The 26,877-nt window shown below is 40.8% G+C and overlaps 1 protein-coding gene across 8 annotated transcripts in view; it reads right to left on the bottom strand.

Moving 5' to 3' along the window:
- Positions 1-26,877, bottom strand: part of ESRRG (estrogen related receptor gamma) — a 465,100-nt gene that overhangs the window by 98,476 nt on the left and 339,747 nt on the right. For all 8 annotated transcript variants that reach the window (XM_029047306.2, XM_029047310.2, XM_029047308.2 and 5 more), the window contains one exon: positions 20,121-20,237. In XM_029047306.2, the coding sequence (XP_028903139.1) occupies positions 20,121-20,237 (117 nt within the window). The remainder of the gene's footprint in view (positions 1-20,120; positions 20,238-26,877) is intronic.

The following is a 26,877-nucleotide window of genomic DNA, read 5'->3' as shown; positions in this document are numbered from 1 at the left end:
TATATTTGGTGAGTACTTGAGCGACCCTTTGTGTTAAGTGCATACCATTAACAATGAATTCTGATTTTTTCCAAGTTACATAATTTGATATCTTGACAGCCCAGACACTTAAAGCACTACTATTTGTTTTAAATGGCTTTATTTTATTGTTTAAATGTCAGTATCAAAATAAAGTAATGCATACAGCCTTGTCACTTGTAGTGCTGGGGGAAGAGTTCCTGTTGAGAAGAGTCTTGAAAGAGTTTGCTTTAAAAATGGACCCAAATGTCAATTATAATGGCTCTTGACTGAATCTCTAAATGACTCATGAAATGTATTTATACTACATTTCTGTTTTAACTGGTGAATTTAATAAGGTACTGAAGCATAAACAACAAAGGGAACATTACATCTTAGTTTAAGGAAATTGGGACTCTTGCCAAGCATAACAAACATTTTTACATCATCAGGGAAGAGGACTGATGAGAGGGGGTAAAGATATGGGGATGGGCCATTTTTATATGCAAATTTCCATACTTTAGGCCTGATTTACGTTTTAAAAACCTGCTTAAAAAACGTTGTGGATGAAATATGGATTCATCTGAGGGGGGTAATTTTTGACAAGGCAAAAATAGATTTAAGACACATTTTAAAAGATTTCAGAATATGCCTAACCTAACAAAACTCCAGGGAGGACAGCTTCTCTCTGATTCCGGAATGCTTAGTCTTAACTACTCTGTTAACCTTTCAGAATGGGCACTTTAGCTTCTACTTCAAGGCAGTTAAATGTTTTCCCCCAAAGACTCTTACTGGCCATGGTCATTTAGGCCCGATCACCCTAACCTTCTGGGAAACCATTACGATACATCTTGATTTACAAACAATATTTGTATGGAAAATTTGGAGTGCTTAGAATGAGGAGGAGTTTGATTTCTGCCCATCTCTTTCACCAATTTGTGAGAAAAAATCTCAAATAATTCTCTTCTGACTTTTGCGTCCTTATAATGGATCCCATTTAGTTGTTCTCCTCAGGTAGCATCCAATTTAATGGAGAACAGACTCCTCTAGAATCAACGGCTCGAGCATAAACGTTGTTTAAATATTTTCTTTCCTGGGAACATTTCAAGAGGTTTCTTTCTGGATCATTCAGGGTGACCAGAAAATCTGCCTCCATATTTAGCCAATGACATCATGATGTACACTAATCCATCCTTATCGTATGGACCGTATATCCTGTCCAGGCTTCAAGGCCTGTCAGCACCCTATTGTTACCCATTTATAAAAAAAGAAAACAGGGCCCATGAGCCCCACTGCACCTTTCAAACCTTGCCTATTAAAGGCAGGGTCCCTACAGCTGCCTGACGTGTCAGAGGGGTCAGATAATTGGTTTATGTAGACAGCAAAAAGGCACTTTACCCTAACAAGAAGACTGCCAGGCCCTTGAGTCACTAGCTCTATTATGTCAGGAGCGCATCAGGAGTGTCTGCTATGTTGATGATTAGTGCAGAGGGTTTCTTTGGTTCCAAAGTGGTTTTGCCACGGGGTCATTTTTATCATTCCCAAGAAACCACATAAACCCAAGCGGGATAATTGACCTTTTTAAGCATTGAAGGCAAAGTGAGGTGTGTGGTGAGGACCTGGACACTGCATCTGCCCAGATCAGTTAATTCAGAAGGAACAAAAATGGGGATACTTCTCATGTAGTACATGGAAATGCTCACGGCTGTTCAATTTCAACCACTTCTGCCATTGCCAAAATCCCTCCCATGTTGAAAGAGGCCAGGCCTATGGTCACAGTAGCTCATCTCTTGGGTCTACACCATTCATAAATTGATTAGAAATGGTCTGCCAACAGGTAGTTCATTGTCCTCTTGCACTGACAAATAAGTCGCTCGAGGGAGCCAAGTGGTCCATGTTGTAAGTAGATGATTTGTCCTTTTTAGGGAAGTTCTGTCAGGGTCTTGTTTTTAAAAAGGCCTTTTCTGATTTTATAGATGGCCACAAACCACCAGAGTGATCTCTCTCTCTCTCTCTCTCTCTCTATCATTTGCCTCCCTCATCTTTTCTTCCTGCTTCTGAGATAGGCTCTATATTAGACACAGGGGATATGGTAAAGGTTTTCACCTTTGGCTGTAAGCACAAAGGGAGCGAAGAGTAAGGTGGCAGAAATATTATTAACGTTAAAATATTTCCTCTACCTCCAAGATGAGAATAAATTGCCCCCCAAAGACTCCCTGAGATAGCCACAGACAGCTCTTCCCCCATAGGAAATTTCTGTCAACTCAGATTTTTCCTCCTTTTTCAAAAATCAAATTCAAGGTATGTAAGTTTAGAGAGAGAAACCTTTTCTAATTAAACAACTGTATGCCTTCACAAAGTTTTCATGATATCAAATATATCTAATCGCCTTCAGAGTGTCCACTCTGCAATGGCCATTATGCATTCACTTTGTTGACTAGCAATAATCCAGTACCTCATCAATGAAACAGCTGGAAGGCGTATTTCCATTTATACTTCCCAACTAATAGAAGTACATGTGAGTGGGAGAGGTGAACCAAACCAGTGGCCACTTGAGAATACCATTAGCAGAACAGTGTGGCTTGAGGATATAAATAGATGTCACTATTTATAAAGCATAAACAAAATGTTTGATGATTTGTAACATAAAGCCCAGGCAGTTACATTGTTAAAAATCTCTCTCAATGCCCAGAGTCTACATAAATAGCATCGTGACCACAGGTTTCTTGAGCCGTCCTGCCTGGCCTCAGGCTACAACAGCTACAGTAGACAGAGCTGCTGATGCTAATTGCTATTCTGCCTCTTTAAAAAACAAAAGTATCCTGTGAGGCAACATGGTATCACATAGCAGACCCGAAGTGAATTCAGGTTAGAGTTAATGGTTAGAAATGATCACATTCTGTATTACTTGGGAACAGCAACAGCATTTTGTTTACAGGAATGCTAAATTCCTGGCCTTAATCTCTCTGGAGCACCAAGTTCTGCTTCTACTTATCTAAGTAACCCATATAAATAAGTGCCCAAATCTAGATGGTAAAAGAGCCCAAAGGTCTTGGGATACAGTTGTTTCAGTAGTAAATTTCTAATATAGTGTGGCTCAGTGGAAAGAGCCCGGGTTTAGGAGTCAGAGGTCATGGGTTCGAATCCCAGCTCTGCCACTTGTCAGCTGTGTGAATGTGGGCAAGTCACTTCACTTCTCTGTGCCTCAGTTACCTCATCTGTAAAATGGGGATTAACTTTGAGCCTCATGTGGGACAACCTGATGACCCTGTATCTACCCCAGCACTTAGAACAGTGCTCTGCACATAGTAAGCGCTTAACAAATACCAACATTACATTAATTAATATTCTGATTATACATGCCATTCATCACTCTACAGAATGGCTATTATAAGGTAGAGCACTGTGCTTGAAAAATTACCTAAGAAATATTTACTCATCAACGTCATCATCAGTGGTACTCACTGAGCACTTACTCTGTGTGGAGCACTTTACTAAGTCCTTGGCACTGGAGAAAGAGCATAGCCTAGTGGATAGTACACAGGACCTGAAATCAAGGGACCTGGGTTCTAATCCTGACTCTGCCACTTGCCTGTGGTGAGATTTTGGGCAAGTCACTTCACTTCTCTGTACTTCAATTTCCTCATCAGGAAAGTGGGGAATAAATACCTACTCTCCCTCTTATTCAGGCTGTGAGTCCAGCGTTAGGACAGGTACTATTTCCAATCTGATTTTCCTATATCTACCCCAATGCTTAACACAGTACACAATAAGCAATGAACAATACCAGAATTATTATTATTACTGGGAAAGTACAGAAAAGTAGACAGGATCCCTGCCCTTAAGGAGTTTATATTTTAGCAGGGGAATGATCATAATTGTAATTACGGCACTTTGCTAAACATTGCTATGAAGCCCTGGGATTGATACAATCTCTGTGAGATCAGATATAGCCCCTCTTCCAAACAGGATTGAAAAGTCTTTCTTTTCCCCATTTTATGGGTGAAGAAACTGAGGTCCAAGAGGCTAAGTTTCTTAAAAGGTCAAGCATCAAGCCAGTGAATAAATCTTTGCCAAGTAATGGTAAATCCAGTGCCTCAGGTATAAATGAAACCCTAATACCTTATTTCTGCTAAATAAAAATGGGAAACAAATTAGGGAACATTTATATTGGCACCCACTTATTTCTCTGGTTAACTGGAATGAGCATTGTGGGAAGATGAATAAGTGAATATATTGTCTTTATCTCTTTGCCAGATAAAGCATGTGCATTTTGTGTTAGTTTGCTCACTGACTAATACAAAAATCTAAAACTCTGCAAATGCTCAGTAATGCCTAAGAGTTGTAGAAAAATCAAAGTGGGAAAAATTGCAGATTTAAAAACCAATCAATTTCTGAAAGGCAGGAAATAGTGATCTAAGTTGGAATTTTGCCGTGGCCCCGACGTCAAGACTCCTACTCAGGAGAAAAGCACCATAGTATCCCTGATGACAGCTGATCAAGGTTTCAGCTTTACAGTCTGTCTGATAGCAATGATATGCTCTAAAATGATTATTCAGCACCCCTGTCTCTGATACTAAAGGAAAACTGCACACAAAGGGCACATTTACTCTAAGTTTAGGATCTACTGGAATCAATATACAACACAGTGACATGGCAGGAGTATTAATGGTAGACACTGAAGGTCACCAGAATATAGAACAAGAAAAGAGTCCTGCGTTGAAACATATCCCCTTGGGAAGGGGAAAAAAAGATTGGTGGAGGAGAAAACTGTGCCTGTAACATATCCACCCACCAACATTCCAACACACAAATAATATAGAACTATGCACAGATAGTTCATATGAGTTGGCTTGAACCAGTGTCAGGAATTATTAGAATTATTGCTCTTTTCAGGTTTTGACTTTAAACGGTTCCATTACAAGTTGCTCTTAAAAGATCCCAAATTTTAAGTCCCTTGAAGGCAGGGATCAGGCCTATCAGCATTGCTGCACTGTACCTCCCAAGAGCATAGTACAGTACTCTCCACACAGTAAGTGCTCAATAAAGACCACTGATTGACTGATAGACTGATAGCAACAAAGAGGTAGGACTAAACCATAATAATAATAATAATGCTGACATCTGTTAAGCACTTACTATGTGCCAAGCACTGTTCTAAACACTCAGAGGGAGGGATACAAACTATCTCCCAAAACAACAGAGGGCATGCTTGAAACACTGCTTGGCACCAGGAGCCTCAGTCAGAATGGTGAGGTCAATTTTTATCATCGCATATGATCAAATCAATAGTGACTACTCAGAGTTCATCATTTCAACTCTAACTGTTGTACTGGATGACCAGTCACCTAGAGAAATGTTCACTGTCGAATGTACTTAACTAGTCATCTCTACCAGAAAATGAATGCAGCAGAGACTAATATGATCATTTTGGGTTGGATCAAGTTGATTTGGAAAATAACACCCTCAGTAACTGCTCATTTTGAAAAAGCCTAAAACTAGAATCCCCCATTAGACAGTAAGTTCCTCCACTAGACTATTGGTAGAATATGTCCACCAACTCTGTGGTATTGTACTCTCCCAAGTTCTTAAGTACACTGATCTGCAAAGAGTAAATGTTCAATAAGTACCATGGATTGAGTAACTGAGGATTCTCCTTGGAGGTTCAGGACCCTGCTGACAATTTATATTCCTCCTATCAGGAGGTGAGGAGAAAAAATAATCCTTCCACAAATGCCCACTCCCCATCTCCTTTCTTTCCAGTCATATTTTTCTACCTGTCCACAACTCATCTCCCATTGCAGCTTTTCTGTAAGACTTATGGAGTGGCCGTAGAGTTGGGATTTTTAAAGTCACTGCCAAGCTCTACCTCTGCTCCCGTTTGGTGAATTTCCAACATCTGACCCAGGCTACGCGGTACAGTAAAGAGAATTTAAGGGCCCTGAGTGTGCACATGTTCCCCAGGGCCTACTACAGTGTTTTGCATACAATATGCACTCAACAAACATAGTTGATGATGCTATTAATGGCGGTTGAGGGAAGAGAAGACAGCAAGGAAGAAGAGAAGTACCTGAGATGATCTGTCCAATTGCAAGACTGAGGAATTATTCCACACCTTCCCAGGTTTTCCATATTTTTTATTTTGGCTTTGTATTTACTGGCTCTAGCTAGAAGAGCCCAAGATGTGAGGTCATTCTTATATATCTGGCCAACGACAAACTCAGAAGTGTCAAAAAAAACTCCAGAGTAGTTTTCCCAATCCAATTCTGTTTCTGCCACAGTGCTAATCACCCAGAAGGCTGTAAGTTCCTCCCTCTAGACTATAAACTCCTTATGGGCAGGGAATGTACAAGCACTTAGTACAGTGCTCTACACATAATAAGTACTCAATAAATACAATTAAAGTGAGAACCAGTAGTAATAGTTACTGAGCATCCACTGGATGCAAGTGCCTTTAACTCCTAAGTCTCCTAGTCCCGGCGTCTTTCCACAGGGCCAAACGTATGATAAGAAACAACTCAATCCTCCTCTTTCCATTATGCAAGAGCAGGGTGAGCTGTATGAAGATCTTGGTGGAACTCCTCAACGGACAGATCTATATAGGGAAAGTGGAGGAAAAGAGAGGAAAAACTATAGCGTTGTATCTTGCCACTGTGCAGGAATGTGATCTGGTGTCCGCAAAAGAGTGTGTTATCAAAGCCGCAGAGAGTTGGGGCAGAGCGGCTTCCTCATGCCCGAGCGACCTAACTTGAAGCCGCTTCAGAAAGGAGCAAGGTTCACCATGCATTCTCCCTGCCTCCCCATTTTTGACTGATCTGTGCTGTGCTGAGGATCCCTCAGAAGTCATGAACCAGAGAATCAGCTCAATGGGAACAAGTACTTACTGTGATTGAGAGTAATTTCTCCCCCAGCCTCTCTCTTAACCATGTCGGCCTTCATTCTTTGCACAATTCCATTCATCTGCCTACGTAGACCCACACCACATGGCTCTCAGTTGCCATAATGTATCAGAAGGTTCTTGTGTGTTGTTGTTTTTTAAGCCTGGATTTATTGTACCCCTTACCTCTTCACCTTCCAAATTGATGTTTAAAACATATTTCTATATCTCAATTCTAAAATGAAAATCCTAGTTGATGCAGACTTCCAGCAGGGTGCAAATTCAACCACAAGCAGATTTTTAAGGCCAACTAAGAAATCCCCTGAAAAAGGAGGTTTCAAATGGAAACCATCCCAAATCCTTAACTACGGTGTGTACAGCTATAATAAAAAGAATTAATGTAGTCAATTTGTACCACTGTTCTCTGAACAAAAAACCCTATTTCAACTGCAATCTTTTGAACAGCTGATTGGCAGGCCTGTCCATTTCTAGTCAGCAGTGTTGTCAGTTGTCTTCAACATGATAATGAGCCTGTCACCATATTCAAATAGCCCTGTGACAGCATGTTTTGTGAGCGTGACGTCCACTGCAAAGGGTCTGTCAAAAAGCACCTTTCAGAAAATGAAAAGAGAATGCTTTTCTGATGATAAACCTAATTTCTCCATAGATAAAAGGGTAAGATTTTTCATCTGATTTTGTCAGTGTTGTTTTGCACTCAACTCTTCAAATACCCCTATTTTCTATTTTTTTAATACACATAAATTTCAATTTGTCAGTGAAACAAAAAACATAACATTAATGATGAAATTCATTTCCTGGTCTCTGGGGCTGAGCCCATTAGAAGCTTTATGTAGAACAAGAGACTGTCTTTGCCATTATATTAACACTGGGAGGACTGGGAGGAGAGTGGGGGGAGAATTTAGGTTGCCTCCAGTAGACTAAGAAATCTCTAATAGAAGGTCTCAAATCCTGTCTGCTGGATGCTGATTTCCTTTACCCAGTGGCATCTCTTCTGGTATATGTTCAGGGTGATGCTGCAGAGAGGGCCGAAACAGGTACCTAAGGAATGGCAATTAAGCTAAGCAGGGAGCTGTGCAATCATCCAGATATGCCCTCAAGGCCCACCTGCACCATTACATTCCTTACCATTTCTCCCATCCCACATCTCTATAGTTGACATGGTGGCTAGGAAAGTAATGCCCTACAAGGACCAGGAACCAGAGAACAATCTGTGCCCAGCCTGGCCTGCTCCTGGTAGAACCACCTGAGCTAAAACCAGTCAGATACTATGCAAAATTATGGCACAGAAAGAGAAGAGGTTGGTAGTGAAACACCTCTGGGAGGCCATCTAGACTGCCCAATGGGTTGCTGGAACCGATGTCATCCTTCTCTAGTTGGAATTAATGGCACTTCCAATTTGACAGCCTTATGGCCACACATATCTGTGGGAACTGGGAGACTTCCTAAACCCATCCAGGGTCAAGTGAGCCCTGAGGGCCCAGGCTCAGTAGCAACTGTGGACATTCCGGAAATGATTTAGGATTATACCGGCTGAAAGAGCTGGAAGATACCCAGAGAGAAGTAAGGATTTTAGTGTAGGTAAGAAGGCTAGGAGGGAGACAGGCTTCAAAAAGCTGATAGGACAGAGAGCCACCATTTTGGATCTTTTCAATCATGACTGGAAGCTCTCAGGTCTTGTCCAAGACCCAGGATGAGGATGTCTGGGACCCTAGGCCAAAAACCTGTGGTGGCCATCGCCTCGGTCAACTCTGGAAGTAGTTTCAGTGTGGGAGATTTAAATTCACAGAAAGAAGACTCCAACACTTAGGGTTACAGAAAGACCTGTTATCAAGGAAAATTCTATGTTGATGAGCATGGATCACAGTGTACTCAAGATTGAATTATTTCTTATTAACCTTGTCAAAACCTGAACATCTCAGTGGCACTGTTCCAGAGCTCTAAGGCTAGCATGACCCAAAATAAACAAACTTCAGGCCAGGTCATCTAGTGAGGGGGAAAAAGAATCTAATACTGAAGGAAAAAGAGAAGATCTGGGCAGGGGACAGGGGGAAGTGGGGTCTGAACCTATTGAAGAATATAGTCATTACTTTCGCCAGAGTAGACAACAGCTTTTTGCTATTTCAGAGACTGCAAAGCTCAAATTGGCTACTCTCTGCCTTGGTGAGAGTGGGAGAAATGGACACGGACCATGACTGCACTAGCGGCAATGTGATTGTTCTCGACTGTAATAGTAAGTTCTTAATCATGTATCCCACACTGGGCACATGACCAAAACTCGCTTTTCTGAACGTAAATTAGAGTCTGGGGTGATGATGTTGTCACTCACATGGATCATGTAAAATCAACAGGGCACTAATGCAATCTCTCCTTTCTGTGGACATCAACTCAAGTCAATTAGGTAATCTGAAATAACTCAAAATTCTTAGCTTTGACTGTGGAAGTGGAAGAACAGGGAAAATGAGGCAGAAGAGCAAGAAGGGAGGGCCTGATTTTTGGTGCGAGTGGGGAAAAGACAATAGGGATTTAAAAATCACTCACCAACTCCACCACTTTAAGAATGCATTACACAATGAACAGGAAGAAGTTGTTGATTAAGAGAACAGAGAAAGGCACAGAATACTACCACTGCCATTTTCTTAGTATCTTGAAAACTTAGAATAAGCTATTACTATTGCAACCAATATATATTTTAGGCAGAATAAAAAAGGCACAGTATAGCAATGTGTACTAAACACTGAGCAAAGCACAGAACAAAATTGGTACATGGCCAGTTTAATTTAATGCATTCTGTTACCAGGCAGTGTTCTTCACTGATCATTCCCTGCCTTCAGATCTCATGAAAATTTAGCCCTGCTGGTGTGAATCTCCAGGGAGTTGAAGAGGGTTCACTTGATCAAAAATAGATGATTTTTAAGGAAATTTAATCTACATTAAATGGTCATTTTTCTTAGGCCTTCAACTAAATTGTCAAGAAGATTCTTTTAGGAAAATAATGTGCTGTTCATTATTTGCATCGTATATGCATATTCATCCTTAGAATTATTTCCCAAAAGTAAAAATACAAGCTTTTCTTGGAGGTTATGCTAGTATGTCAGAAAAGCAAGTAGACATATCCTCCTTATGTCTTTTCACAATTGGGTGTTATGACATAGAGAACTATTTTTGTTTGCAAAGCTTGAATGATGTTTACCAGTCAACAATTAAAGACAGAAGTACCCAAACCAAAAACAAAGTTGAAAGATTGCATGTACCGGAGATTAAGCAAAATATAAATAAAAGCCTCCCCCCAAACCCAGAGGTAATAAAATCCAAGATATAAAATAAAGATAACAAATCAAAGATAGACACTAAACTTGACGGATTCTTAAATTCTTCATCGCTCAGCTGGAGGGAACTATTACAAGGCCAATAAACAGAATTGTGGACAGCTGGCTTTGTGTGAAATCTGTTCTTTGCCTGAATTTTCGAACCATTCATTTATTGGGAGGGGAGGGAGGAGGAAAATGAGATCCAAACTGGGCCAATACCACACAAAGCAAATCCCAGGGTCTTGAAGACTTTCATTGTCTTTGAAAGTCGTCATCACCCTGATCCCCTCATTAAAGCAAGGGAGATGCTGGAATGGCATTAAAATGAATGCAAACCATTTGCAGCAATCTTCTGCTCACACCACCTCCAAATGAAGGCAGGCACATTGCATAATCCAGGCAGCAAGAGCTCCTGACAGGTGGATGATTTATGCTCATAGTCAGAAGAATCGGAGAGCCTGCGGAGGAGACAGCATGAGCGAGGTGGAGGCGAGGCAGATGCTCTCAGTGGGCTGGCAGGCTCCAGCTAGTTCAGGTGCAGGCTTTACACTTGAGTTCTGAGCTGATTTTGCCTCGATTCCAGAACAGCATGATACCATTTAAAAATATTATTTGTGCTATATACAGTAAGTAAACTGTCATAGCTATTAAGACAAGAGATAGACATGGAGGCCACACACGACTTTAAGGCCCTTTATGCCGCTATTGATGGAATCTTTAGCAGGCAAGGAAGTGTTTACAGTTTAGGTGTAAAATCTTATTAGGTGCTCAGGTGGGGTATTGCACTGCTAGTTCTAAGTGACAGGATTTCTTACATTTTGATCAATAGTAAAGATCCCAAAATGGTGTTAGTGCAAACATGCCTCAACAGGAAAAGAAGATTCTTGTCAATTATGCTAATTATTTTTCAGATATATTAAATGGCTTGGTGACAACTGACTTTATGGAGGGGCTTCTACAAAACGTGCAGGAAGCTTTAAAAAAATGTTGGAGCCCCTTGGCCCTCTTCAGCAAGCTTCTGTAAGAAGCACAACCTCACTCTAAGTGGTCACACAATAGTAACACAATCCAGGCATCGGATAAAAGGGTAGATAAGGCTAATTACAACTATTGACAATGAATTACTCCTGGCATTCTAGTCTATAACAGAAGGTGGGCCGACACTTGACTGACAACAGTGAGAAGACCAAGAAGCAGGCAAATTCACCTGTTAGGCCCTATGGACAAGAGTTTTCTGTTCAACCAAAGACTTTCCAGGCATAGAAGCTACGTGTCAACAAAAGGGTTAAGGCGTCCAAATATGCAGCCTTCAGGTTATCTAGGTTGAATCTGGGACTTTGCTGACTCTTAACTCCTCTCCACTTTAACAGATAGGGTCAAAGGGGCAACTGCAGATGAGAATTAAAGACACATACATACATTTAATCAGATAACACATCCAAAGACTTGCAAATTCCCAAGAAGCCTTTTGTAGGCAGGTGTCAAAAACCACCCCGCAAGAAGGTGGGAGAAGAGGATGGGTAGGGAAAGGAAAAGGACGTATTCCAAAGGACCAGCATTTTAAGTGGCATGTTTCTACTGAAAAAAAAAAACTAAGAACAAAATGAAATGAATAGTGAGCAATTCTAAGTGCCTTCTGACTGCATAATTCTCCCTAGAGAGGCACTCCAACATTTCAAGTCTTTGCATTCTGCATCCAAATGCTTTTTTCTAACTTGATTAAACTCTGGTGTTTAAAAATCATTCTCTCCTTGTCTTTTAATTAGGTCCTGAAACATCTCACCTGGCAGGGCATCTGGAACAATGGTACCCACTTGCCCATGGGATAAATGTAATCTACCAATGAAGCAACTGGTAAATAACAAGTCTGATGTTCTGCACTTAAAGAAAAGCGCTTTCCTCCTCTCTCCATTCCATAAATGGAAAGACTTGGGGGAGGATTAACACCACCACATCATGTCTCATCAGTATTCAGTACTGCTGCCAGGGCATGAAAAGGAGAAAAGACAGAAGGATGAGAAGGAAAGAAGATAAAAAGGAGAGCAGGGAGAAGCAAAACCAAGTTATCTATTCTATGCAGCTGATTCTCCGTCTCTCTCACACAAATATTCTCCCCTCTTCTCACTCACATCCTTCAGAGCAAACATGCGGCATATGATCTGTTCTTTAGACAGATCAGGAGTAATGCTTACAACTGAAAGCACGCAGCAAAGTTCCTGGGTGCTACAGCTTGCGTTGTTTTGCTCTGCGGCCAGATGTGGAACGTGAATGGTGGGGGAATAAACTAAGGCTGATTAAATCCCTAAGCCAGAATGAATGTTTTACTACTCCTGGTTCCCTCTTCTGACTTATCTCCTGAACCAGAGAAGTTGTAGTGAAGCCTAGATTTCACCAGATAAAACACTGGTGAATATTCACTCATTACAAATTACAAATGGAAACAGTTTCAAATACTTTGGATTCAAGTATTCATTCTTATCCCCTAGAGCACTGTTGTCCCAGAATGCTAAGCCCAAGACGGAGAACCACTGCCTTTGACAAAGTTAGAATTGCCAAATGAGAAAATGTGCAAGTGATTCAAGGCCTCGTTTGTCTATGTGTATGCATGCATCTGTGCGTGTCCCTGACAGATTTTTCTACCTCTGTACAGTGCTTAGTAAAGTGCGCTGCACCAAGTGGTACTTCAGAGAAGCTTTAGAGAAAGCTGACTTTCTGTGGACTGTGCCTGTCATTTTTTATGCAACTTAGAAATGACTTAGTACTGGAGTAACAGCGCCTTCTGGGACACTTCTGATCCAAATAGGAGATAATGTGAAAATCACTCAAGATGGCCAAGTCTATCAGACTATCAAACTCACATCACGTATTTTGCAAGAATCACGAAAAGATAAGGTGCCAAGTTGGAAACAAAGCATCATTTCTAAAAGATGACAAAGTTTCAGATAGGACTCCAGCGCTGTGGAAAGGGGAATGCCTGTGGAGAAATGGCTGATACGCTCAGAATATCCCTCAAACCCTTAAAGATAATATATATGAAGTAAACAAGAAAACCAGCAGCATGAGGTAGAAGACCAAATCAGGGAGGAAGAAGTTGGCCAAATCTTTCTCCATATACTCAAATATTCTCTGGGGAACTTCCCAAGTAACTGCAGTTCTGAGAGAACCAATGCATTCACTACATGCCTCACCCAAGGGCGATAGCAGAAATGTTTGTCAATAACTATGGGCCCATCAATCACAAAGCTCTCAGCGAAAGAAAATTCAAAAGAAACAGTTTTACTCAAGTGCACTCAGATATTGTCATGGTGCGTACCACGATGCAAGTCTTCCTCAAAGTCAGACTTCCACAAGGACACAACCCTGTGGCATTATAGGAAAACTAGATGTATGCTCACTGCTTAATGTTGCAGGTGTCACAGTAGCTATGGGAACCTTGGAACCCCAAATTAATGAGTCACAGTTAATAACAGCTTGCCTTAATATGAGATCTTTGTTTTTTCCCACCAAACTGTTCAAAGGGGCATTATTAGCTTGAAATGGATGAGTGAGAAAGAGAGGAAGAAACTCTGCACCAGATTTTCTGCCAGTGATCTTGCTGCATATGATCAAGGAAGGGCCTAGTGGAGACACTGGAGTAACCACTGCTCCCAGTGTCCATTAGTTGCTTCCAATGTGCAAATGATTCTGGCCTCTGAGGACCTCTGAAAAGTTCAGCTGACTGCAGCATTGTCTCCTGTTGGGTTTACAGTTAAATCAATGTATTAACTGAAGCTGCTGGTTGCATTCTCTGACTGCAAGAAATATAGGGAGAAAGAGCAGACCTCTGTGGAGAGGAGAGGGCAGCAGATTATCAAGGGAGAGAACTGCTGGATTTAACCTGGAGCTTTGAAAGATGCTCGTGAGGTATCAGAGGTAAGACTGCTTTAAAAGGAAATGATTTTGGCCCCTTCCAGCTTCACAAAGCTTTACACAGATTTTCACTGATAGAACACACAACCAAATCTTTTAAAGACTGATGTTATGATCAAGAAGTTGTACTTCATTAGCAGACCCAAATACACAGATTTCCAACTGAATGCCTGTTGGTTTTGGTTTGTGACCACTTGGAAGTGAGGCTGTCCTTTCATGCATGCACCTGTTCCATATGGATCCTAATTGATGACCTTGATGGAAATTAATAGATAATCCTGCACATGTGCATGTAATACATTCGGGTGCTTTCTCCAGATTGAAGATCGTTGACTCCAGACCATGGAGGTCATGATGCACACTGCAAATGAAATCATCTGACATCCCACAGTGACCTGGATGCCAGCAGTGACAATGTGTGTACCCTGGGAGAAACCCTCGTAGAAACCCTCGTAAACCGAACAAAAGACAAAGATGGTCTCAGCTGAGGGGGTACTGTTAGACAATGCTTGTCCCCCACTGATATACTGTAATAGTCCATTTCTAGAAAAAGGAATTGTTAAAAAAAAAAATAAAGGACCATTCCAGGCCAGGACACTAGCACACCCAACCCAGGAATCTCACTTTTCCAAATTTCTACTTCGCTGCATGATTTATAACCCCAAAGATCAGTAGGTCAGGCATGGCTTCTGAACTTGCAACAGTGGGGCATCAACCTTATTCCAGCCAGAAAAACAGCTCCCTTAAAATCCTTGGGGGAGTTAGGCTTAACAGAGACAAGGGGCTGCAATATAATCTCATTTCCCCCTCAGTCAGGCACTGGACAATGAGGTGTTCTCTTGGGAATCAGTTCTCCAACAGGCAAAAGGAAGTTGGAAGATGAAGGTGGGTGAAGAGGGTTGTAGGTGGAACACTTCCTTTAGGCAAATGAAGAGGTTTGTTAACAAAAAGAACTGGATTTCTCTGGTGGTTTAAATGACTGCCTGGGTTATGACAAGCTCAGGATGCTTAACAACTACTTAGTCATCCCTGGGAGAAAGGCAGGTACTTCTGGTTTCTTGGTCTCAAAATATTATTCCCCTCATTTCTGAAGCAAAAGCTTCATTGTGGACAATGTATAAATTCATTTTTAAAGTGAATTTCTGCTGGGGATGTTATCATGGACAGAAAGGTTCTGCCATTGCACTGCATTAACTGAAACACTCAGTAAAAGAATTAAATATATTATGTTGTAGGAAAAAGTTGACCCCTTTGAGATCTGCTTTCTCTTTGGCAGAAAATGCTATGCTCAACACATTCTCTGAATGATTCCAAACATGTTTGTTTCTGTCACATGCCTAGAAGCTACTCTCTCCGTTGACCTAATTCATGCTCAATACATCTCTCAACAGTAGCCCCCAGTTTGCAACAGCCATATCAAAACTGCCATTATTAGCAAAGCAGGGATGGTGGCTTCTTTTCAGAAACATCTGACCAATCATCATCAGACCGGCCACTCCTCTTGAGGAATGAATCTATCCCAAGGGAGCTAAAAAATTAAATAAATGGTAGTTGTTAGGTGCTTACTATGTTCCAGGCACTATTCAAAGCACTGGGGTAGAAACAAGGTAATCAGTATGGATACAGTCCATGGGCCACATGGGGCTCACAGTCTTAATCCCCATTTTAGAGATGAGGTAACTGAGGCACAGAGAAGTTATGTGATTTGCCCAAAGTCACACAGCAGTTTTGTGGGAGAGTGGCAGAGACACTGCAAATAGAACATGGTAAGGAGGATGAGAAAGATCGGCAAAGCCTAACTCCGCTCAGCAAATCTCTTCCTGGACCACCTGGCTCAGCAACCTCAAATTTCCTTGGGTCATCTCTCTTTGGTAGCTTCTTGCTGGCCCTCCCGACCATAGCTTTGTCCCATCCCTTTGTAAACTCATTTCCCTTATATCTTGCACCACTTGACAGGGGCCTCACACTAACTGAGGTGATTGAGATGAAATCAGCTTTAACACAATAATCTGGAGTGTGCAATCTGGGCAGAATGGTAAATGCTGGACCAATTTATGTAGCAAGTCAGGAGAAGGCTGGAAAAAGGGTGCAGAGTTCCTGACAGTTGGTCTAGCCGCCACTCAACCACCTTACCTCTCCAAAGACGACAACCTGCTTATTTGCTGAAGAATGAGTTTCCAGAGAGCCAACAGACTCCCTACCAGCACCACCAGACTTTGGAAATTTGGCTAACAACAGGCACCTTTCACTTCCGCCAGCTAGTTGGCTTTGGGGAAGTTGTTGACCTACTCTCCAACGTGAGGCTTCGTGAACCTGGAACCCAGCCTGCCTCTCATCATTGATCAACCTTGGGAAAGCCAGCTGGCTTGCTCCTTTTCAGACAGCTTGCCTTAGGGAAGCTTGTTGGTGGCTCTTCCATCCACCACTAGCTTGGGGGACCCAGGGAGCAGAGACATGATCAGGACATCCTCAGAGGACAATATTAGTTGTAACTGGGCTCCAGGGGTAAACAAGGTCGTATGATATTGCATCCAGATACGTGCAGTGGCATCCCCTGCAGCACTGATCAGGCAGATATCTGCATCAGGGATACGGAATAGAATAAGGCAAAAATTAAAACTGATGAAGCACTTTACAGAATGTCTCTTATTCAAATGTAGAGCAAGACCCCTTTATATTAAACTCAAGCAGTTTGCAACAAATGGCAATGCCATATTGATATATGTTTATATGGGTGGCAAGGAGCAGGAACAAAAGGTAGCTATTTGTCTGAGGGCTCATGGGAAAAGATGCCATATCAAACACAGCCCTACATCTTTCAGGCCTGTCTCTCCCGCTCCTTATCACTTACTTTGCTGTCACTGAACTTCAGTGCATAAGCAAATGTTCAAGTATTTTTTTTTCCATAGTGCTAAAGCTATCAGGAATTTTTTTTTTTTTTAAAAAAAAGACAGACTAATAATATCTAGCCAATTAGACAAAACCCGGTTCCTCCTTTCAGCTCCAAAGGACAAATAGGGACAATCATACTGTAAGCCCATTGATTAGACGAATATCATTTTTCCCATCATAAAAAATGAACTGTTCATGGCATTCCAAATTAAACAGGATAGGGAATCTATAAAAAACACTTCTTGCCATCCTTAAAAGCTCTGTTTCTGTTCTGTACGTAGCAAGGGATGGGAGAGAGAGTTTTATTTTTTTTTTTTTATGAATTCCCCTGGCGTGCAGTTGGCTATAAGGAAAGGTATTATTGCCTTTCTAATATTACGCTAATTTGGGCTTTCTAAATGCACTGAAAGTACATGGTAACTGAATATGTGTGAATGGCAGCATAGATTAAAGACTATCGCTCATGTCTGGGTGGCAGTTGCGGATCAAATACTACCACGCTATGTGATGCAGAATTGAGCCTAATGGCTGGGTTTATGGAATAAAATTCTTTCTTACCCATTTCAGACAAACCTTGGCCAGGAAATCCAGGGCAGGATAAACATTGAGAGTCTGGCTTATATATTTCCTAGGAGTCTATCTATGCTGGTACACCTCACTATAGTGAGGAAGCTACATGGTCATTCTTCGGGCAGTGATATCTAAGCACCTGACCCCTCCATTTTCCTTATGTAAAAGGAGACACTCCTTACCATTAACTTTAAAGAACTCAATCACCTTATGCCCCTTATCTTACTTATGTAGCCTACCACAACCCAACCTGCCCACTCTGCTAGTCAAATGCCAACCTGCTCACTGTAACTCGAATCTCATCTATCTAGTCACTGACCCCGCACCCATGTCCTCCCACTGACCTAGAGCTCCCGCCCCCCTCACATTCAAGGAATAACTCTTCCCACTTTCAAAAGCCTTCTTAAAAGTACATCTCCTCCAAGAGGCCTTCCCCTACTAAGCTCCCATTTCCTCTTTTCCCACTCCTTTCTGCATCACCCTTTCAGTCTCTTTCATGGGCTTCTCCTCTGCTTCCCATCCTCTCACTGTGGGAGTCTTTCAAGGCTCAGTTCTGGGTCCACTTCTATTCTCCATCTACGCCTACTCCCTTGGAGAACTCATTCGCTCCCCTGGCTTCAACTACCACCTCTTTGTGGATGATTCCCAAATCTAGGTCTCCAGTCCTGATCTCTCTCCTTCACTGCAGTCTCGCATTTCCTCCTACCTTCAAGATATTTCTACTTGGAGGTTTTGAAAGTGGGGAGAGTGATTGATTTATATCCAAAAGACCATCAATCAGTGGTATTTACTGATCTCTTATTGTCTTATTTACAGACAAACAGGGAGGACATGGTTGAGGGATCTGTGGTATGACAGACAAGATAGAGGTACCGTGAATAGGTTGGCAATATAGGAGTGAAATGTGCAGGCTGGGTAATAGTAGGAAAGTCACCAAGTAGTTAGGAGGGGGCAAGGTGATTGAGTGCTTTAAAGCCAACGGTAAGGAGTTTCGGTTTAATGCAGAGGTTGATGGGCAACAACTAGAAGTTCTTCAGGATTGGGGAAAACTTGTACAATGATTTTGTAGGAAAATTCTACCACCATAGTCCTTGATGATAATAATTGTAAATACTGATAGGGAGTATTTGTTAATGCTTACTATGTGCTAAGCACCAATGTAGATACAAGATAATCAGATTGGAGATAACCCTTGTCTCTCATAGGACTCATAGTTGAAGGGAGAGGGAGAATGCGTACTTAATTCCCATTTTATAAGTGAGGAAACGGACATGTGGAGAAGTGAAGTGACTTGCCCAGCAGACAAATGGCTAAGCCAGTAATAGAACAAAGTTTTCCAAACTCCCAGTCCTTCAGACTCCCAGTCCTATGCTCCTTCCACCAGGCCACATTTATTCCCCTTAATTAGTCCCTTGGAAGTGCTGTGGAGAATAAATTCAAGAGCCTTGCTTCACATTTTTGGTGAGAGGAAGCTTACGCGGGGCTCACTCGACTTTAGTTATTCTTAAAAAACTCTCCACTTTCCAAATCCATAGTAAATGGCAGTTGAATACAGGTCACCATTGGTCTAGAGGCTGTGTATGGGAGGTTAAATCAAAAGTTTTATTAGGTAAGGCAAAGGATGTCTTATCAAACCTGCTGAAACCTGATTTTATTACTTCGGTCTGTCACTATTTTTTTGTGTTTTTTTTTTTTTTAGTAAATAGATTTAGCCTGTCAATTTTCCCGGCTTGCTGTGCCACCAGCATGTATGGACCGCTGAGGCCAGGGTGGGGATTGAGGCGATAAATTTTATTAGTGACCAGTAATTGAATTGAACAGGTTTACATTTGAATAGATTTACTGCATCATGATCTCCAGCTCACTGCACAAGACCAAAATCCTTATCTATCCATAAAGCCACATTTAAAACAGTATCCCTCTCCAGATATGGGAATCAAGTTAAATGTCAGGAAGCTGGAAGAATGTAATTATAAATGTCTATGCAAAGTATAATGCAATATTATACTGAGTTTCGCAAAACCTGAGAAAAGAACAGAAGAGTAAACAGGGTTCGTTCCTGAAATTATCAATGACCTAGGACCTGTGGGATGGATAAAGCAATTTGGCTAAGTGGAAAGCACAGAAAAAAGGAGCTAATTTTTTTTTCATAACTTCTCAAATTAAAGTTCAAAGAGCTCAATTAAAATAGTAGCAAATGTAAAGGAAAAATCAGAAAGTATATGGATATTAAAGTCATAATTGTGATCAGCAATTCAGCCAAACACACCTGGGGTTTTCCTTGACCTTTTTTCAGTAGGCATTATGCCAGAAAGGATTTCTCAGGGTGTTCCTGGTGTCTTCAGGGGCATATCAGGTAAGATGCACAAGGTCCCTTCATCCAGAAATCAAGCATTTATAAGCGAACAATCCTTCCACCAAAGTGAAAACACTTACCACCGTCTCCCGTCTTTTCTGTTTTGCTGCAATTCCTTGGAGATTCCCCAGCCTCCCAAACTCCACCTTCCCAAGAAAAAACTGGAGATCCTGGAGAAAAAAAGCCTTACCTTCTTTCAGCATGCCTACTTTTAGACACTTCATGAAGCGGCAGGCCTGGCAGGATTTGCGTCTGCGCTTTGTGATTTCACATTCATTTGTGGCTGGACAGCTGTATTCAATGTTACCTGTGGCACATATTTCAGAAAAGAAACTATGGGTCAGAGAAAGTCAGGTTAGAAACATTCCATGTGGATGACACTAATACTATCTCAGAATTAATCGAATTAAGAAGAATCTATGAAATGACTACAATGAAACGACTTACAAACCACAGGTTTTACTAAAACTGATGTATGATGGAAGAGAAAAAAAATAATTTGCTGGGATTTATGAAGTTATTTGTTTCAAGGAACTAAGGACAATGAATATTATACCTTTGGAAATACTAAAATGTATTGATATATCAATTGTTTTTCCATGGCACTGATAAGTCTGGAAGGGAGGTACAAATGGAATATATTTTTTCCCTTTCTACCATATCACCTATAGATTTGAGACCATACCTACTAAGAACTCAGGTTCTCATTCATTCATTCATTCATTCAATAGCATTCATTGAGGGCTTACTGTGTGCAGCGCACTGTACTAAAAGCTTGGAAAGTACAATTTGGCAACAGACAGAGACAATCCCTACCCAACCACCCCCATTCCACAACACATATACATGGGCTTACACTGGTTGCTCCCCTCACCTGCAATTTTTTTTAATGTCTATTCCCTGCTACACTGTAAGCTCCACAAGGGGAAAGTTCATGACTATTTAACTCTGGCGTACTCTCCCAAATAGTGCTGTGCTCTGCACAGCTTACTCTCTAATCAATAAATATCATTGATTGATTGAAGGAAGATTAGGGAGCTTTTTGGAAACCACCAATAAAGCCAAGCTGAAACGACTCAATTTTGCTAAAGAACAAAGAAAGTTCTCAAATTACTTATCCCATTAGAAATGTTACTATACTGATGGCTGTATCTGTTAGTGGAAAATGATCAAGATCATAGGCATAAATATTTACGTTAGAAAATTTCAATATATCCTTTTAACTGTACCTTATCAGTGGCATTTAACAGGAAAGAATATGTGGTATTTTACAGCTTTGTAAAGAAACTGCTTTGAAAATAAAGCATCTTTTCTGTGGGCTCTGTCACATCCTACTTTAAAGGTCTTCCGTTATTCTCTAACCCTTTCCCCCTGTGATTAAGTGCATTAGTATCTTAATGAAAATGCATTCTGTTTATTGCCCTCTTGGGAAGTGGGAGGTCAGCACACCAAATGCATAAATTGTCATCAGAGACAGTCCGAGCATAATTGCAATTTTGCTGCTCCACGTTTGCAGCACTCAGGGTCCGTCAAAGTCCCCTGAAACCCTGAAACCTGTGCAGATTCTAGTAATTAGCATAGAGTCTGCCTGGGACTACAGCATTGATGAAATATTTCAGAGTTAATCACACTTTGTAAACACTGATTTATATTGACTACCTTTCTCCAGACTGATGTCTCCTCATTAAATATCACATTAGTGGATTGCAGGATTGCACAAAGACTCCGATGCTCAGCAACTGCTAATTCAACAGGAAGTAATACTTAAACCACTTATACCTATTGAAAATTGGTTAAGTGTTCATGATAAAGAGGTCTGCTCAGTGTAAAGTATGGGAGATAAACCCATCAAAAATCTTTCGGTAAATTAGCATTATAATTCAATGCATTTACACCGATAAACCTTTCATTGTCACCGCCTAGTAGTAATAACAAATTCAACAATAAACAATAAGAACAAGCAGCACCTGTTTCAAGGATGGGCTGGCTTTGTTCCTTAAGGAATTAAAGACATGGCTGAAGGAACAAAGCTCTTGAGCCAAAAATTTGAAAAGAAGGAAATGTCTGCTACAATAAAAAGTCTCTTCCTTAAAGAAATTCCCTTTACCCCAAGTGTTGCTCTGTCATAAACCAGAGGAACCACCAAGTTCTGTCACAGCACATACAGGTAACACCCCTCTTATCCACTTTTCTAGAGGTTGAAAAGGATGTTTTGCAGTGAGAAGCTCGGTTGAGAATGAATGTACTCATGACACCATCCCTTTAGGGCCATAGGAATAATAAACTTCCTTAAAAAGTGATTAGACAAGCTCTAGTTCTTATTCCCTTATATTTTAGGTTCCTAACCATTCCATTTTTTGAATTGTTTGGTATCAGCATATATATTCAATTGATGGCCACTCCCCAGGAGGGAAGAGGAAGAGTGTTAGTAGCTTCACCTTGCTCGCCTTAATTGACAAAATTCCTGTGGAGGGGTAAAATGGATCCACCAGAGCAACCAGGAAACAACTGGGGCATCTTGGGGAGACTATCCCTAAGTGAAATTGTACACCTGTTTTTCTCTCCTACTTGGTCTGTGAGCCCAATGTGGGTCAAGGGCTGTGTACAATCTGATGAATTTAGAGTTTAGAAGAGTGTAGGACACATATTAAGTGCTTAAATACCAAGATTATTATTTTGCAAGAAAACCAACTTAATACTTAATGATGGTATTTGGTAAGTGCTTTCTAATTCATCTTTACTAATTTAGAACAATAATCCCCAGTTAGTAGTAGTAATAAGATTTATTAAACATTTACAACATGCCAAGAATTGTACTAAGCACTGGGGTTAATTTAATACATCAGATACAGTCTCCCTCCCACATGGGGATCACAGCTTGAGGAGGAGGAATGGGTATCTAACCCCATTTTAGAGATACAGAAACTGAGGCACAGAGAAGTAACTGTCCAAGGTCACAGAGCAGGAAACTGGGTGAGTTGGAATCAGAGCATGGGTCTTGAAATCTAGGCCTGAGCTCTTTCCACTAGGTCATGATGTTCCTCAAGTTTCAACCTCTTCCTGAGAAGCAGCATGGCTCAGTGGAAAGAGTATAGGCTTGGGAGTCAGAGGAAGTGGGTTCTAATCCCGGCTCTGCTGCTTGTCAGCTGTGTCACCCTGGGCAAGTCACTTAACTTCTCTGTGTCTCAGTTACCTCATCTGTAAAATGGGGATGAAGACTGTGAGCCCTACGTGGGACAACCTGATTACCTTGTATCTACCCCAGCGCTTAGAACAGTGCTTGGCACATAGTAAGTGCTTAGCAAATACCAACATTATTATTATTCCTCCTTACATTAGGTTGCCAACAAATTTAGGAGCAAGAAGAAAAATGTATAATCTGGGGGTAAAAAAAGGCTTTCAACCTGACTTTTGGATTATTCCATAAAGCTTTGGCTGAGGTTAAGAACAAGCAAATCTCATCCCTTATTAATGAAAATGAGTTAAACTAGGAACCGAATACTACAAAGAGAGGAAATGAGAGTAATTTACCAAAGAGTGCAGGTAAGACTCAGCAAGGCTTTTAGGATCATAGTTGAAAAGTGGGCAGGGAAATGAGATGCGACCTGTATTGAGTGGGTGGTGTCAGAAACATCTTTTAATTTTATCAAATTTGGCCATATTTCATATGGACAATAAAGTTACTCATAAATTACAGTAGGATGTAATTTATATTTTAAAAGGTTCAAAATGTGACTGAGATATACAAATAGAAATGTAGCAGACAGAGCGCATCAGATTAACTTTCCTTCGTACTCTGAATTTATCTGATTCTTACTAAGGTTCTTACTGTGCCAGGTCCAGTTCCAGGTTCTTTGACTAAAACAACATATGGAGAACTTGTGAAAGTGTTGAAGGAGACCCCAAAAAAGAGAAAATTAATTTTTAATGAACTGGAAACAAAAAGTCGTGCAAGAAGAACAAAGTAACTGGGATCAGGTAGCCTACTGAAAAGGAGGTTTGAGGGATGTTCTAATACACGGTGTTCAAGCATATGATGGATTCTAAATAAGGAGGATGGAAGCTATCTTCAACTGTCAATTTCCTTGGAGAACATAACAAGAGGAAAATACATTTGAACTATCTCCTTTTGCGAGGTTTTAAAAACAGGATCCAATCTCCATTTGGGCCTGTTTGATGACAAGGGGACAGAATAGAAGAATTCTTTCAGTCACTTCCTGCCTGAAAATTCCATGACTCTAAAATGACCAAAAATTGGATAGCCAGTCCAAAAACTATAGTGCTTTCTTTATATAAAACTATGGAACAAGGTCACAAATCCGGTAAAACAACGAATGTTTCTGCAAATAATGAACTATGACTGAAGGGAAACCACCTTAGTCTTGTTTTTTGAAAAAAAGATATTTCCACTTTGCTCGCTTAGAACAGTTTAGTACTAATTATTCAATTTAGCTCAAATTTATTGAGTTCAGCCAATTATAAGATGGGTTCAATTTGCTTGCGTTACCCTTCAACCCAGTATCAACCCAGGAAACATTCTTCCAGTAGCAACCATCTGGATTGTTAACACTGGATAATATTTTGAATGATGAATAGGTTACTGTTTATAGAATAGAGTTTTCATTTCAGACCTGGATTTGGGGGATTATACTTTATCATTTTCTGGCACTGAACTGTTAGAAGACATTAGAGGCTCAAAGGGACAGCTGCTGCTGACACAACTGGAGGTTGCTTAGTTCTGTCAACAGCTAAAGGGTTCGGTCTACTGCACAAGGAGCAAAATCAACAAGGCAGCTCAGAGTTGACAAAAATGAAAACAATTTCTATCCCCCAGAAAGAACATCCTGGCTCTGCTGGCTTGAGTCTTTTGTACAACTAGTTTGCAGCCAACATAATTTTCATTCTTAGCCTTGAATATAATTTTTCCACTAGTTGGGGGAACCAGGTAACAAGGTTTCTGTAAAACTTCTGCATGAAGTGCAAGTGAATATTATTATTATTATTATATTTAAGTGTTTACTATGTGTCTGGCACTGTCCTAAGCACTGGAGTAGTTACAAGTTAATCAGGTTGGACAAAGTCCCTTTCCTTCACGGGGACAAAAGTAAATGTGTACATTTATTTGAGTTATGTAATGGATTTCTATAGTTTGGCAGTGAAAGGGTTGAAGGGATTTGCATGATGACAAGATAAAAAGCATACATTAAATCCTTACTCCCCACATCCAGTGCTTGCACTGTAAAGTGTATCTGGATCTATATTGAGCCTTCCAAACAGAGAGATCATGGTTTAAAAAGCTACTTGAAAGCATGAGGATTTCTCAATTGCTCTAATTTTATTAACTAGGCCAAATAGCTTGAAATGACCCCACTGGGCCTTCACAGGTTTATCCATTTGTTTTTAAATATTAAGTGATTCTAAAATAATTGTATTTGCGCTTGGGTGAACAATTATAGATCATTAAAAGCATGCAGACAATATTAGGCAGTGTGTTTGGTTTAAATGCCATGAATCATACAATCTCTCCATTAGTGGCAGTCAATGCACACTTTTCTCTGCAGTGGTATGGGGTTTACAGAGCTTGAATGCTGTAAATAAGGGAAATGCAGGAGAGGGAAGGAGTAGTGAGGGATATGATCTAAGAACCAGGTTCTCCTGCCTTATACAGTTCTTTCTCTTCTTAGTTTTCTCAGATTCTCTTTCTACTCCTTGAAAATATTAATAGATCTACAACAAAAAAATAGCTGGCAAAGTTTTGCCATATTTAGAGCCTCACAACAAAGAGGATGTTCAAAAAACTGCAACCCTCGCCCAAAGTTTCCTTTTGCCACAACAGCAGTTTTGGCAACTAAAAGTTGAGGCCGTTTTGCAACTAAAGGTGGAAATAAAAGCCTCGGTTACTTAAGTGAATACAGATAAATCCCAAGACTAGCCTAGATTGTCCTGGGCCTTGGTTGAACAATGACAGAAGTGGGTCAAGCTGGTGCTGGTTTTCCACTGAATTTCCAAAAACTTTCTTGTGGAAAAACACGGAATCAGACACGTGGACTCAAGTGATCAAAAATCCACCCATTAGCTGATAGAATTTATAAATAGCTCTATAGTAATGAAAGGATAAAATATCGATGTATTAGATATTGTGGAAGGGTGGGCATAGAGTGGGCTAAATTAGAAATACTAATGAAAAGAAGAAAAGCGTTTTTATGTTTATTATTAAAGGGGGTCTGGAAGTGAAATAGATTGCCATCAACTCTAGTCAGGCTGAAGTAGCTTAGTTTCTTTTGAAAAGAAGAAGGCCAATGAACTGACAGAGTATGGCCCAGAAGGATCCTAGGAAAATTCTGAAAGCAAAAGGATATCTGTATACACTGATGAAGTCCGCATCTGCTGATGCACACCCAGAAATAGGAGACAAAGTCTCTCTCACTCTCCATCTCTCTCTCTCTCTCTCTCACACACACACACAGAGGAAGAAACAACTTGGCTTGGTGGAAAGCACAAGCCTGAAAGTCAGAGGACCTGAGTTCTAATCCCAGCTCCACCACTTGCCCATTGTCACTGTGAGCAAGTCACAACTTCACTATGCATCAGTTACCTCATCTGTAAAATTAGGATTAAAGCTGTGAACCCTATATAGGACATGGACTGTGTCCAACCTGATTAGCTTTTCTCAATCCCAGTGTTTACTACAATGCCTGACACATAGTAAGCAGTTAAATGCCATTAAAAGAGAGAGAGAGAGAGAAATACATGCAAAGATGGAAGGGATGGGAAAAATGGAGAGAAAGGAAAAGGGGTGAAAGACAAAACAGTCGTAGATTCGCACACTCTGATGGTCTTCTGTATGGGATTCACTGACTCACAGCAGCAGCGAGTGGAAGAAGCAACTGAGCAGTGACTCTTCCTCCACTGCTCATTTGTGGCCGCCTGCAAGAAGCTTTCACAGC

This window comes from Ornithorhynchus anatinus, chromosome 19, assembly GCF_004115215.2.
Source record: "Ornithorhynchus anatinus isolate Pmale09 chromosome 19, mOrnAna1.pri.v4, whole genome shotgun sequence".
In the NCBI taxonomy this organism is placed as follows: domain Eukaryota; kingdom Metazoa; phylum Chordata; class Mammalia; order Monotremata; family Ornithorhynchidae; genus Ornithorhynchus; species Ornithorhynchus anatinus.
Note: the sequence above shows the minus strand (reverse complement) of the source record. Positions and strands in the feature narration are given on the sequence as shown.